This window comes from Hyperolius riggenbachi, chromosome 1 (genome assembly GCF_040937935.1).
Source record: "Hyperolius riggenbachi isolate aHypRig1 chromosome 1, aHypRig1.pri, whole genome shotgun sequence".
Lineage (NCBI taxonomy): Eukaryota > Metazoa > Chordata > Amphibia > Anura > Hyperoliidae > Hyperolius > Hyperolius riggenbachi.
The window spans coordinates 414,466,188-414,480,268 of NC_090646.1; the positions used below are offsets into that span (position 1 = coordinate 414,466,188).

The window sequence follows — 14,081 nt, forward strand, 5'->3', positions numbered from 1 at the left end:
GCCTCAGAAATCAGCAGAAATGCAACAGGACCCGCGTTTGAGTTTGGGAAATATAATCACATCGCTCTGGTTTGATCTATCCCATTCAAATACATTAGCCAAGCGCTTACAAAGCGCTAACGTTTTTAAAAACGCTCAGAAAAGCTCTTGGTGTGCACCAGCCCTAAGCCCCAAAAATCACAGTAGACTCAGGCTAGCTAGATTAACACTTGGTATGATAACGAATCGTTTTCTACAACGGACAAACTGACATGTTGATGGTTCATTTGTTATCTATAGAATCCATTCACAAATGTTCATTTAAAAATTGCTGTCTGCTGCGGTAACAGAACACAAAGGCCTCAATTCATAAAGGCCTTTGTGTTCTGTTACAAAGCTGACATTACCGACCAGGGAGATAAATTACCAACTTGGCTGTAGTTACCTCCAACACATGTCAGTAAATTGTCAGGAAATGTCAATTCATAAAGCCTTCAACAAGCGGTAAGCCTGACGATAGTTACCGACACCTCTGGTGAGGTCTTACCAAGTTACCGACACCTCTGGTGAGGTGTTAACAATGCAAAGTGCAGGGAGCCAAAGTCTGTGTGAGTCATCTGTGCAGGCAGGGAAAGTCTGTGTGAGTCATCTGCGAGTCATCTCTGCAGGCAGGGAAAGTCTGTGTGAGTCATCTGTGCAGGCAGGGAAAGTCTGTGTGAGTCGTCTGTGCGAGTCATCTGTGCAGGCAGGGAAAGTCTGTGGGAGTCATCTGTGCGAGTCATCTGTGCAGGCAGGGAAAGTCTGTGTGAGTTATCTGTCCGAGTCATCTGTGTGAGTCATGTGTGCAGGGCAAAAGAGAGATATCGCCACACTGCTCTACTCTACCGCTCAATGGGCTGCGGTAATTTATCGACCTTAAACAGCAGCTGGGGAAATCTTTATGAATTAGCACACAGACCGGGAAAATACTGAGTGCGGTATTTTCCCGACAATTTTTTTTTTTATCACACTGCTTTTTATGAATGGAGGCCAAAGGGTTTGATTCACAAAAGAGAGCTGCTGCAGCAGCGCACGTTAAAAACAAGGTAGGAGCGCTATATTGCATACCTACGTTACTGGTCAACTTGTGCAGCGACTTGCAGCTGACCAGAAGTCCTATACGTCTGTAGCAAAGCATATATTTTTTTTACAAATCTGTGCAGTAGCGTTGCGGCGTGCATGTGTGGAAGTGTACTTTTTCAATACACTTCCACACAATTCATCTTTTTGGCCACAGGAAGTGAGCGCTAGAGAGCCTCACTTCCTGCTTGGCCTGCTGCCAGACAGGGATTACTGCATATTAATGCAGAAATCCACGACAGCTGTTTTTGGCATTGCATTGCGATATTGCATTGCGATGCGACCCTCGCAACGCTAACGCTGTGTGCAGTGGAAACTTTAAATTCTGTCATTTCAGACTGTTGACTTCATAACCTAACCAAACTTACTGTGAATCTCTTTATATTCTTGGAATGTCTGAACAACTATAAGCGGTATAAACCAACTAATACATGCAACTAACTGTGACATTACATCTTTTTGAAATGCCATTCATTTATATTCTTTTAACATTGCCCAGACAGGTCATGGTGACCCAGAACTTAACAATTTTAAGCAAACTCAAACTTTCGTCTTTGTCAACTTTTTTCTTTAATTAGGCATCAAAACCGTGAAGCTGAACCTAAAGACTATGATGTCTGTGAGGCTCCCCTTGGCAAAAAGAATTTATGTCATTCTTCCTACAAAAGATTTGGAGATTCCTATACTGAGGTTAGTAGCTCCTGGGTAGCCTGGCTTTTAAAAATACTACATAAAGCAACTCCTACCCTCACATTCAGAAACTGTATTTTAACCAAGGTCTATTCATGTCAAAATACATGCAGGAAATATATTTTGACTCTTGTTATTGATCGTTACTAAAATGTGTATTGTTTTATCTATGGTGCAAGTAGAGCATGTAAAAACAATTGGAACATGTATAAAGTTTGTTGAGCACAATCAACTCAGCAGAGCTGCTGTCCAGAAGATCTTCATCTCTTTCCAACAGGGATGGTCAATGAGATGCCAATAATGATGAATTAAGTAAATTTTGTATGCCAATGCATGCACCTTGAAAACGAACCGAACTCGAATGATGCTAAGGTGGGATTTGTCAGTTTTCAAGCTGCATATATTTGCATGATTGTGCACCAACTTTTTACATCTTAATAACCATTCCTACACTCTAAGGCTTCTTTTCCACGGACTGTTGATAGGCAGTGAAATGCCTCTCAGACTATTACAACTGCTCAATGCTGCCTGGTTATTGCACACTGCTGTCTGAGCACACAATTCAACTGCCCATGGAAAAGAGGCCTAAAGCTTGGTACACACCTACAATTTTTATTGGCCAATTTTACCACTTCCATGTGCTATGAGGATCAACAGATTTTGAATAGTTTGAACAAATTGTGTAGGTAAACTCTCATACTACATGGAGGTGGTAAAGTGATCAGTGATTGGCTATTCAAAATTGAAGGTGTGTACCTGAGCTGAAGCTCAGGTACAAATTGAGATACTTACCTAAAGAGAGGTAAGCCTCCGGATCCTATTGAATCTTCGCTCCCTATTCTGATGTTCCCACGTCGCTGAGCCTGGCCCCCAGAATATTAGCTGTAAAGCAATGTCACATATCGTGGCCACGCAGCTCCTCTTCTTGCAGCGTAGCCCGAGTCTGCCTGCGCATTAAGCAGGAGCCGCGGACTCTGTGCTGCTGCGCATGCGCCGCTGTGCTCGTGTGTCTACTGTGTGACCACGCTGCAAGAGGAGGAGCTGTGCAACTCCAATGTGGAGTGGGGCCGCACTCAGCGATGGAGGACATCAGACCACAGAGGGAAGCCTCAATGGGATCCTGAGGCTTCCCTCTCTTCAGGTGAGTATCTTATTTTGATCCTGAGATAATACTAGAGAAATTCCTCCCACCTACAAATTGATTGTTGCCATACAGAGGGTAATTAGCATAACAGAAGATAACACTCAGAAGATGCACTCAAAGGTGAGTATGGAGGGCAATCCTCTGTTCAGAAAATATTTCTGCAGGAATCAAGGTTGGCCTGTTTAGGGCTTAGTATATATAAAAATGATTTGTGAAGAACAGGATCTAACGCAATCGGGGTCTAATAATGTCAGGTTGTATTTAAGCTAATGAAATGTTTCATTTCTGTGACTGGATTTCCACTGTAATTATTAATAATCATGCATATAAGAAGTGCAGCGTAAATCTTATTGCTGACAATCAGCCAGGATGTATGCAGGTGAAACAGTTCATGCACCTCCCCAGGCATGTAATAGCTGGCACTAAGTTATTACAAAGGACAAAGTGAAAGAGGCAGGAGTAAGTTGTAGCACAGCTTTGGCACATACTTGTCTTCTGTCAGTTCCTGTTTCCTGTGCTACCTGGGGCTACCTGAAGGTAAACATACAGAGCTGCAGCAATCACTTGTACTGAAAACCAGCACTATCATATACCAGACTACTAGCATTTGGGGAGCACCACCTACTTAATGTAATATAATGAAACTAGTGGCCTTAGTCCGTTTAAAATAGGGCTCTAGTCATCTCCACATGCATGTGCTTCCCGGCCGGCCCCCTGAAACGTCCTGCTCCTCTCCTAGGCGGTCCGTGCTGCGCACATGCGCAGTAGAAGAACACACGGACACAAAGACATGATGACGGTTTTATCATATAGGACTAGTTGACCTAAGCCCGTTTAAAAAACGGGCTCTAGGTCTCTTCACGCTGCCACCAGTCAGTGCGCGTCAGTGGAGCCAAGGGCAAAGCATTATTGCTAATTGTGCGTTACACACATCCCAATAGCAGTTGCAGATGTAACAAATTCCTTGTCATGCTCATCTGTCCATGTTGTTTCCGGTTACATATATTTTGTCGTGTGCACAAAAAATGCCAAGGATTTATGCCCTTGGCAGGGACATACTCACAGGCACATGCATGAAAATCTGCAGAAATCTCATTGAGAATCAGTTGCACCACTGCCTCCACTAGCTTTTTTTTTTCCCAGCAAAGTATTGCTTTGTGGTTAGAAAAGCATGTGACCATCAGTCCCTCTGCTGTTCTTTGCCTGCCCAGTTTATTAAAAATATTTATTTTTCTTAGTCAACTTTTTTTTTTTTGATCAGTCGATCAAAACTAATCAACTGAGGGTTTTTATTTTTTATTTATTCTTGTCTTATGTATTGCTTGTATGGAAATGAACTTGAAATTGATTAAAAAATTATAGTGTGGCGTGTCCTTCTTTATATTTTATGATTACCAGTGGATGAAAGTCATAATTCCTACACTACTGTATAATAAATTTTGTTTTTCATTACTTCACATTTACACTAGGGGGAGTACTAACACTTCTTGCTGTCATTCTGCTACTCTTGTAGTTATTTCAGAAATGCTTGTCCAGGAAACTTCTATATAGTGTGCAAATTGTATTTTATTTAGAAAATTTAGTAACATTCACACATAGCCTATGATTGCAATATAAAGGATGTATGTAATTATTAATAATAAATACCTTTCTTTATAAAGTGCCAGTATATTATGCAGTGTTGTACAGTGTTATGCAGAATTTGCATAATCCTGAATCAACTTCAAATTATTTCCATCTTGACCATCCCTAGCTGGGATTATTGCATAGTTGTAAAGCTTTGTCTTTCTGTAGAGAATTACGGTATTAGGGAAGGTATATGTAAATTGGACAATAACTAACCAAGGCTTACTTTATGGAGACAACAAAAGTGGACTGATTTCATAGTGGAGGGGAAGGAGGCTGGTCGCACAACAGCTATTTGACCTTTCAGACCTTTTTAGGCACGTCAGTCATTTTTTTGACACAAACATAAAAAATATGATTTTATTGAAGTTTGTTTGCTTTTTTTTTTTTGTTTTTTTTGTAATTTTATTCAAGACTATAGTAAACCATCTAAAGAAATTGTATAGTCACTTTTTATTGTACATTTAATTCAAACTACTCAACATTTTGGGGCATTTGTTTGATATGATGAGGTTAGTGTTGCTGGGGGTGTTGGAGGGGAAGGGCAGTGGTGGTGATGTTGGATGGGATGATTGGAGAAGGAGGGATTAGTGATACTGTTGCTCAGTGTGTGGATGTGAAGGTATCCGTAGTGCTTCTCTGAGTTTACAAGGGGTTTAATGGTGTTGCAGGCACTCTATTTTACCCTGGAAATAGTTTTTAAAGCACTTCCCCAAACTTTGTCAGCGGATACATCCACTTTTTCAAACCTTGAACATTAGTGAGCAACTATTGAATCAGGTGACTTTTCACCTAGTGACTTCCAATTTGGAAATGAAAACTGCTGCCATTGTCACTTGGTCAGTAGATGACTGCAGTTCTAGGTTAGGAAAAGTGGGTGGAGCCACCAACAGCTAACAGCTATCACTGATTTCCGTGAGCACATTTAAACTGCTGCACATTTCATATTTTTCATGACTGGACTCCCAGACTTGTATACGCAGTACCTGGGTTGTGTAGCCGGCTTTTTCAAGCCACCGGAAGTTTGTTCACAAACTGTACTCTTTAGTTAGCATTATAATACTGTAGGTGGATATTAGCCTGTCAGTAGGCTGGTACTATTATTATTATTATTTATTGTATTTATAAAGCTCCAACATATTACGCAGTGCTGGTACAGGAACTTTGTTCACAGTGTGTTGTTCATGTACACAAGAATATCAGAATAGTATATGCTGAAGTTCATATTTTGTTGGATTGTCTAAAGCAAAGGTGCCCACATGTTAGTAAATCACAATAGTCTTTTGATAGAATTTCAACAGATTTTGGCAGACAAGGCACTTCCAATACTCTAATTTATTTGTGCATTTTACTCTCTGGAGTCAATCTTTGACCCAAAGTTGTACTGTTTAATAGAACGTTAGTAAAGCTGAACTTGGAAGCAGCTACTCAGTAGAGTGTAAAGAGTAAACCTGTGTAAGGAATAGGGAAAGGGATGGTAGAGAAAATGAGAGAGACTAAGGTAACAAATGTTTACAGAATATCATGGGATTTGCTGAAGAGGTGTATTTTCAGGGAGTGCTTGAATCATCCAATATTTGAGGCAGTCTGATAGAACTAAGAGAAGCAATCCAAAGAAAACAAGTTGTACAGTCATCGCTCATATCTCAGGTATCTCCTGCAGCTTTTATTGTTTTCATTGCTATTTATCTCTAGATACATCTTGTATTTTTTTTTACTATAAACACATAATGTTTAGAGAAGCTACGGTATTAAAATCTAAAGTGTCTTTGTGAACTCTGCCATGTTCTGAATACCTAAATAGCATCTGGGCAAAATTATAGAAACAACTGCAAGGAAAAACTAGAAAAAAGGATGTAGATGCCAGTATCAGAAATTCCTACTGGTCTTTGTGGGAAACTGCTCAATTGTTGTACAGATTTTACTCCAATTTTTCCTGTACTTATTTTTATACATCCGTCTATTTGTTTCACATATGTACATTTCCACCATTTTTTTCCCAACAGTATGGGGCTCCGACCCCTGAGCAATTCCAGCCCACTTGGTTCATCAGGTTTAGAAATCTATATATACAGTGGCTTGCAAAATTATTCAGCCCCCTTGAAGTTTTCCACATTTTGTCACATTACTGCCACAAACATGGATCAATTTTATTGGAATTCCACGTGAAAGACCAATACAAAGTGGTGTAGACGTGAGAAGTGGAACAAAAATCATACATGTTTCCAAACATTTTTTTACAAATAAATAACTGCAAAGTAGGGTGTGCGTAATCATTCAGCCCCCTTTGGTCTGAGTGCAGTCAGTTGGCAGTAGACATTGCCGGATGAGTGCTAATGACTAAATAGAGTGCACCTGTGCGTAATCTAATGTCAGTACAAATACAGCTGCTCTGTGACGACCTCAGAGGTTGTCTAAGAGATTATTGGGAGCAACAACACCATGAAGTCCAAAGAACACACCAGACAGGTCAAGGATAAAGTTATTAAGATATTTAAAGCAGACTTAGGCTACAAAAAGATTTCCAAAGCCTTGAAGATCCCAAGGAGCACTGTTCAAGCGATCATTCAGAAATGGAAGGAGTATGGCACAACAGGAAACCTACCAAGACAAGGCCGTCCACCTAAACTCACAGGCCGAACAAGGAGAGCGCTGATCAGAAATGCAGTCAAAAGGCCCATGGTGACTCTAGACGAGCTGCAGAGATCTTCAGTTCAGGTGGGGAAATTTGTCTATAGGACAACTATTAGTCGTGCACTGCACAAGGTTGGCCTGTATGGAAGAGTACATAGCAAGGAAATGAGCAGCGCTACTTAAAAACAGACTAGTGCCTACCTGCAAAAGAGTGCAAGCCCCACTTGTGGGGTCGAATACACACCGAGCATACACATGACCTGTCTACCACTAGAGGAGGATGTTGGTTTCCATTAACAGCTTGCATGCAACCTATTAAGTACTCGTCCCTCCCACTGCGAAGAAGTCAATCCTCCATGGGAGGGTCCTAACACTAACTAAATGCTAACCTTTTGCGCAATTTTCAATTTTATTTGATTAGCCGCACCCAGGCTATGCATATACATAGGTTAGGATTTAGTTAGTGTTAGGCCCCTCCCATGGAGGATTGACTTCTTCGCAGTGGGAGGGACGAGTACTTAATAGGTTGCATGCAAGCTGTTAATGGAAACCAACATCCTTCTCTAGTGGTAGACAGGTCATGTGTATGCTAGGTGTGTATTCCACCCCACAAGTGGGGCTTGCACTCTTTTGCAGGTAGGCACTAGTCTGTTTTTAAGTAGCGCTGCTCATTTCCTTGCTATGTACTAATGTAATTCGTTTTTGGTCAGCTGCTCCCACTTAACAGCCATGCTTTTGGTGTATATGCAGAGCTTCTGTTTAGGTTCAAGGTGCGTTTGTAGTTCCTGGGGGGGCTCAGCGCATCTCTGATGGAGGCCATTCGGAGGCGGCCTGGTGTCGCGCTGATCCACCTTTTGCGCAATTTTCTGTATGGAAGAGTGGCAAGAAGAAAGCCATTGTTAATAGAAAAGCATAAGAAGTCCCATTTGCAGTTTGCCACAAGCCATGTGGGGGAAACAGCAAGCATGTGGAAGAAGGTGCTCTGGTCAGATAAGACCAAAATAGAACTTTTTGGCCAAAATGCAAAACACTATCTGTGGTGAAAAACTAACACTGCACATCACTCTGAACACACCACCCCCACTGTCAAATATGGTGGTGGCAGCATCATTCTCTGGGGGTGCTTCTCTTCAGCAGGGACAGGGAAGCTGGTCAGAGTTGATGGGAAGATGGATGGAGCCAAATACAGGGCAAGAAACTGTTTGATATTGGAAAGGCATTGTTTGATATTTGTTATGACCTATTGCTTTCCTGACTATTCCTCTGCTCTTTGATTCGGTACCACGCATATCTGATATTCCGTTGCCAAACCCTGCCTGTCTTGGATACCGAATCAGCTTTCTGTCTTTGTACTTTGTCTGTCCGTGTGTTGCCGACCTGGCTTGCCCGACCTCGAGAGCGATCTCTCCCCTTAAGAGATAGTCTCCAGATCTGTCAGTGACATCCACCTTCAGGTGTCACTCACTCTCTGGTCCTTCCTACCTTCAGCCTGACTCCACCCCTTGGAGAGTCTCAGGCTGCTGGGAGGTTTCTGTACTCTCTAAGAGCAGTATTGCCCATACTGCCTAAGATCACCTGCTCAGCAGGTGCGTTACTCAAAGTCATACTGTTACACCAAACACTCACGATTACATACAGGTGTCCAGAGGTTAGCACTATATCTGTATTATTGGTGATTCTGCAGATCATCCATAATCAGGTATATATCTGCATTCTTGGTGATACTGCAGATCACCAATAATCAGATTCTCTCTTCGTGCTGACACCGATCATTACAATATGGTATGGTATGACATATCACACTATGACTGATCATTTTCATTCAGCTCACTTTTTATTGTATGCATTTAGGATTGGCGCACTGTAACACAGCAACAGTTGTCTCAAAATCAGCTAAAAAGTGACTATGAAGTCAAAGATATTCCAAAGAAAATGATAAACGAGGACAACATTGGTGTTCTTGATGTCAAGAGGTAATGCTTCAAGGTCCATTTCACCACTGATATCTTCCTTTTTATCTTCCAACATTCCTTCACTTGTATGTTCTGTACTGAAGGAAACTTCTCTTGCCCCGTCTTCTCTCAAGCTGTCACCCTGCATGCGAGGTTCCTCCATTGCACACATCTGATTAGCTGATTCAGTTGCTAGTTTAGCACCTACTATGTCTCTGCAATTTGAAAATTGACTTTAGTTCTAGAAGGCATATTGTTTGACAATTTATTGCTTTTGATGAGCTTTCTCTCGCACTATGGCCCATATGCAATTCACTTTTTCTCCTAGGTGATATTTTCACATCTTGCCATAAAATGCCCTTTAAACCAACAGCAAGCAAGAAAATACTCTAAATAATTTTGTTAGTACTTTTTCACAAACTTTTAGATACTTTTTCAATTGTAAAATGCTGAAAAGTTGTTTTAAAGAGATGAAAATTATCTCCAAGGAGAAAAAGTTATTTGCATATTGGCCCATATGTCATATATTCACCTACCACTTTACTAGCTCACTATTAGGCCTCGTTCACATTGCGTTCCAATCGCGCGGCCGTTCGCATTGGGCGTTTATTGAGGCTTTTTTCCAATCCCCGGCGATTACCTGTGCTTGTTTTTATTTTAACACTTTTCTAAGCGGTTTTGCTGAGCGATTGCGGTTTTTCCACTTTCTGACGTCAGTCAGGAAGTGAACTCTTTGAACCGGAAAATAATAAATACAATGTATTTATTCTTAAAAACGCGAATGCAATCGCTACACAAATCTATTTTGTGATCGTTTCGCGCTTCTCCTATACCTTCCATTGAGGCCAATTTGCCTCAAAAATGGTCCAAGCACCGCTTTACGGAATGAACAGCGCACGACCCACGCTGATATGAACATTCTCATAGACCTTCATCGCACAAATGTTTGGCAGGCGATTTTTAAAATCGCCTGTGTGGGAAAAAAGAACGAAAATGCCTAAATTGTGAATGAGCCCTCAATTAATTTATTTTTTAACAATTTATCAACATTTTTTTCTTAGACAGGTAAAACACTTATAATAGCAAATATATCGGCGCCAAGGGACAATGGAACCGCCGCTGAGAAGAACAATGTCCAAAAGTTCAGGAGTAAGGCATACATCAAAGGTCAGCGCAGGTTTAGAAAGTCATTATATGTAGGGAATGGTAAATTCTTCACCACAATATATCAAATGCTCAGAGGTAGGTATCTGCCAAACATCAAAACTAGAAAAGGCTTACCAGCTCCCAACAACCCACATTATAAGGTTGTAAAATGGCTCAGGTCACAGATAACGTCCAGGGAACATCAGACGTCATGAAGATCCAGTGGACATCCGTATGGAGGTAAAGTTTCAGGAATTTATATAGGAAAACAAAAACGGCAATATCTAAGCGTAACCCGTTTATTTAGATAAAATCTTTTTAAAAGGCAGTAGATATAAAAACAATAACTCACATACGGGGCCCATAAACAGGGAACCCCGGAAGATTAGCGCGCATGTAATGGTCAATCGTAGATCAATAGACAATGGTGCCGCCTGTTACCTTCCCGACCGGTTTCGCAGTCTTGCGTCATCAGGGGAGAAAGGTAAAACACTTGACAACGCGTTTTTCAGAGTGATTCCCGGGTTTGTCTTGTTCTGCGTTTGTGAGCACATTTATTCAGCACACGATTTTCCACATTTCCACAATTTTTTCAAATATGGTGTAATGCATTGTAATTGCGAATGTGGGTGTTGTGTGGAACAAAGCAGAATGCTGTCTAATTTTAAATTCTCAGAAAAAAATGTGAAACACGAACCCAACGTGCGATTTCCGAGCAGGTCATTGACCATAATGGCTAGTGCAGCAGTGCGTGTTTCTCTGTGCGTGGGAAAATACACACAGTTCAAGCAAGTGTGGCCCCTCCTCCCAGTGCTTCCATGCTCCATACTGCAATCCTCTCTGATGAACCATCCCTTTCATTGTAGCCCCTTAGTTTTTCTTAAAATCCTGATTAAAGGGCCTCTTAATCCCATATTGGCATATCACAGTATGTCGCAATACTGAGGAGGAAGTCCGGCATAAGCATATTTAAATTTACCCCATGGTCAGATCAGTAGACTAATGAGAATCCTTGGTGGAAAATGTAAAGATGCCGTATGCAGTGGTTCCCATTTCTCTGCACACTGCTACCTGTTGAATGTTCAGGGATCCCTGACTAAAGCATATCTGGTCCATTCAGTAGGAAAGGTTCAATCAGAATTCTCAGAACAGATAATGAATTAACCACTTGACACCCATAGGCTTACACCCCCCTAAAGACCAGGCTATTTTTTACAATACAGGGCTGTGCAGCCTGGTCAGGGTGCTGCACAGCCCTGAAACTCAGCACACGAACGAACTTTACCTCCTTTTTAGTGTCTGCCGGAGGTATCTGATCGCTGCTGCAATCTTTTTTTTTTTTTCTTTTTTTTTAATTAGAAAGGGGAGGCTTTTCCCTCCCTCCTTCCTCTCTGTCACTACCTCCCCCCTGTGCCGTATAAATCGCCATAGGGAGACGATCGGCACTTATCCCCGCCTCTTATAGGCATCAGCCTATGAGAGGGCTCCATCTCCCAACCAATCCGGGGGACAGCCGAGTGACAGACGTACAGTGCTGCAGGAGATCGCAGTGTTGTACAGAGGTAAACAAAGGGAATTTATTTCCCCTTTCAGCAGAAAATGGCTTGCTAGCCGCGATCGCGGCTAGCAGGCTGATCACGGAGACCCGTTCCGCAAAACGGCAGGGAACGATCGCACATGCGCGCACGCATTCCCTGCCAAACTGCAGCTCCAGGACTTGACGCTAATTGGCATTAGGGGGTCCTGGGGCTGCCGCCGCGGTCATGCCCATTGGCATGATGCGGTCGTTAGGTAGTTAAAGATGCTTGAATATAAAACTTAAGGGCCCTTTCACACCGGGGCAGTGCAGCATTTTCACCACAGCCTACCGCAGGGCAATAAAAGTATGTGGGTCAAATCACATTGCCTGCAGTTCTCTGCACCGGGCGTACTCTATCTAATGTGAGCGCATACCTACGTTACCGTGCGGCAGACCGAAAGTTGTGTAAGTCTATGGCGATGCGCATGGTTTTAAACAACCCGCCGCAGTTTTACGCATTGTGAATGCGCAGAAGCGTATTTAAGCAATATACTTCCGCGCATGTCATCGACTGGCCAACAGGAAGTGAGCGTCACTTCCTGCTTGGCTGGCTGCCAGACGGGGATTACCCACGTACTAATGGGGTGATCCCCGAAGGCCTGTTTTTGACTGCCAATCCGCAGTGCGAAACTGGCCTTAAACTATGGCAACAGTCCACCTTTTGGTGAACAGAACAGCTCTAAATGTTTATTTTTGCTTCCCAATTTGTTGCTGCAGTGGGTATTTAGTTCAGGTAGGTAGGGTCGGTCTCCACTAAAGGTATTTCAAGAATCTCAAATGTCTGGTCACAGCCTACGTATAGCCACATCTTATTGGGTATATTGCCAATACACATATCCTCTCAGCACAGACTGACAAAGGGAGTAATGTTTGCAGAAACCTTTAGAATAGATATACTATAGATGTAGTGGAGAAAATTATTTTTATTTGCACAATTTTTTTTTAAAATTTCATTTATAATTCACAGGCAAACTGGATGTCCAGAAAGAGGTTTTGGTGCAGTTTTACCACATCATTGTGAAGATCATACTAAATTGTAAGTGTAACAAATTGCTAAAATTGTTAAATATTTAAAATGTATTTTAATTATACTTTTACATTTATTCCCAGCTAAATGAAACCGTGTCACAACTAAGAGAATAAAGTAACTCCTGTAGGTGTCTAATTGTATGCATGTATAAAAGATGAGGGAGATTAAGACTTTTGGAGGAAAGAACAATTTGAGCCCAATCTGATGTATTATCATAGTCTTACCAAGGAATGTGTAGAGATTATACTCACAAGGCTCGGTTGCAAGGGAGGAAACCACTCATACAAGCATGTGGGAAAGTACTATCCACTTACTCAGCCTTGTGGATGTAATATGGCGATAAAGATAAGGGAGGTTCCATCACTAATAATATTGTGATTCCTGTCATCAGTGTTCTACTATACAGTGGGATGCGAAAGTTTGGGCAACCTTGTTAATCGTCATGATTTTCCTGTAAAATCGTTGGTTGTTACGATAAAAAATGTCAGTTAAATATATCATATAGGTGTAATGCTGGGGGGTCATACTTTCTGACCAGCCAGCAAAACAAGGCTGAGAGCTGAATTATGGAAGAGGCTACACTGGCTGCCCAGAGCAACTGCAGATCTGGGCCTCTGATAAGACGCAATGGCAGCGCAGTGCAATGTTGCGCTGCTCTTGTGCTCTTGCAATAGCAAACATTCAGACAGATACAAGACAGACTGGAATGAGACAGCCAATCGCGACCGCTGCGATGGCGTACCTCACAAGAGCAGGACTAGAGGATTCGCCACTCCTATGCCGGAGATGGCGTAATCCACAAGGCAGGACAGACAGAGCAAGATAAACAGGCAATAGGTCAAACAGATAATCACAGGGAGTATTAAACAGTATAACAGAACTAACTATTGTACAAAATCCCTGGGGTCCTGCCAGTTCAAATGTAGCACGGATCTGACTAAACATAAACAAGGACTTGAGACAAACAGAATGACCGCTTGCTTATCCAGTCACTGACTCAGCGACAGCAAGCGTTCACACACAGACCAACATACAGGGTAACAGGAACAGGACTAGGAAGGATTCGCTACTCCTCCGCAGGAATCAGCGCAATCCACGCAAGGTAACACGGAACCAGGAACAAGGGCCCAGTAGTAACAGCTAGACAGGCTAAGACTGAAACTATGACGGGCCACAGTCTAA

General features: G+C 42.1%; 1 protein-coding gene across 2 annotated transcripts in view; it reads left to right on the forward strand.

The window, feature by feature from the left end:
* The window catches only part of CFAP95 (cilia and flagella associated protein 95), a 37,594-nt gene that overhangs the window by 6,313 nt on the left and 17,200 nt on the right, over positions 1-14,081 (forward strand). For both annotated transcript variants that reach the window (XM_068271406.1, XM_068271407.1), the window contains exons 2-4: positions 1,677-1,788; positions 9,044-9,165; positions 12,837-12,905. In XM_068271406.1, the coding sequence (XP_068127507.1) occupies positions 1,677-1,788; positions 9,044-9,165; positions 12,837-12,905 (303 nt within the window). The remainder of the gene's footprint in view (positions 1-1,676; positions 1,789-9,043; positions 9,166-12,836; positions 12,906-14,081) is intronic.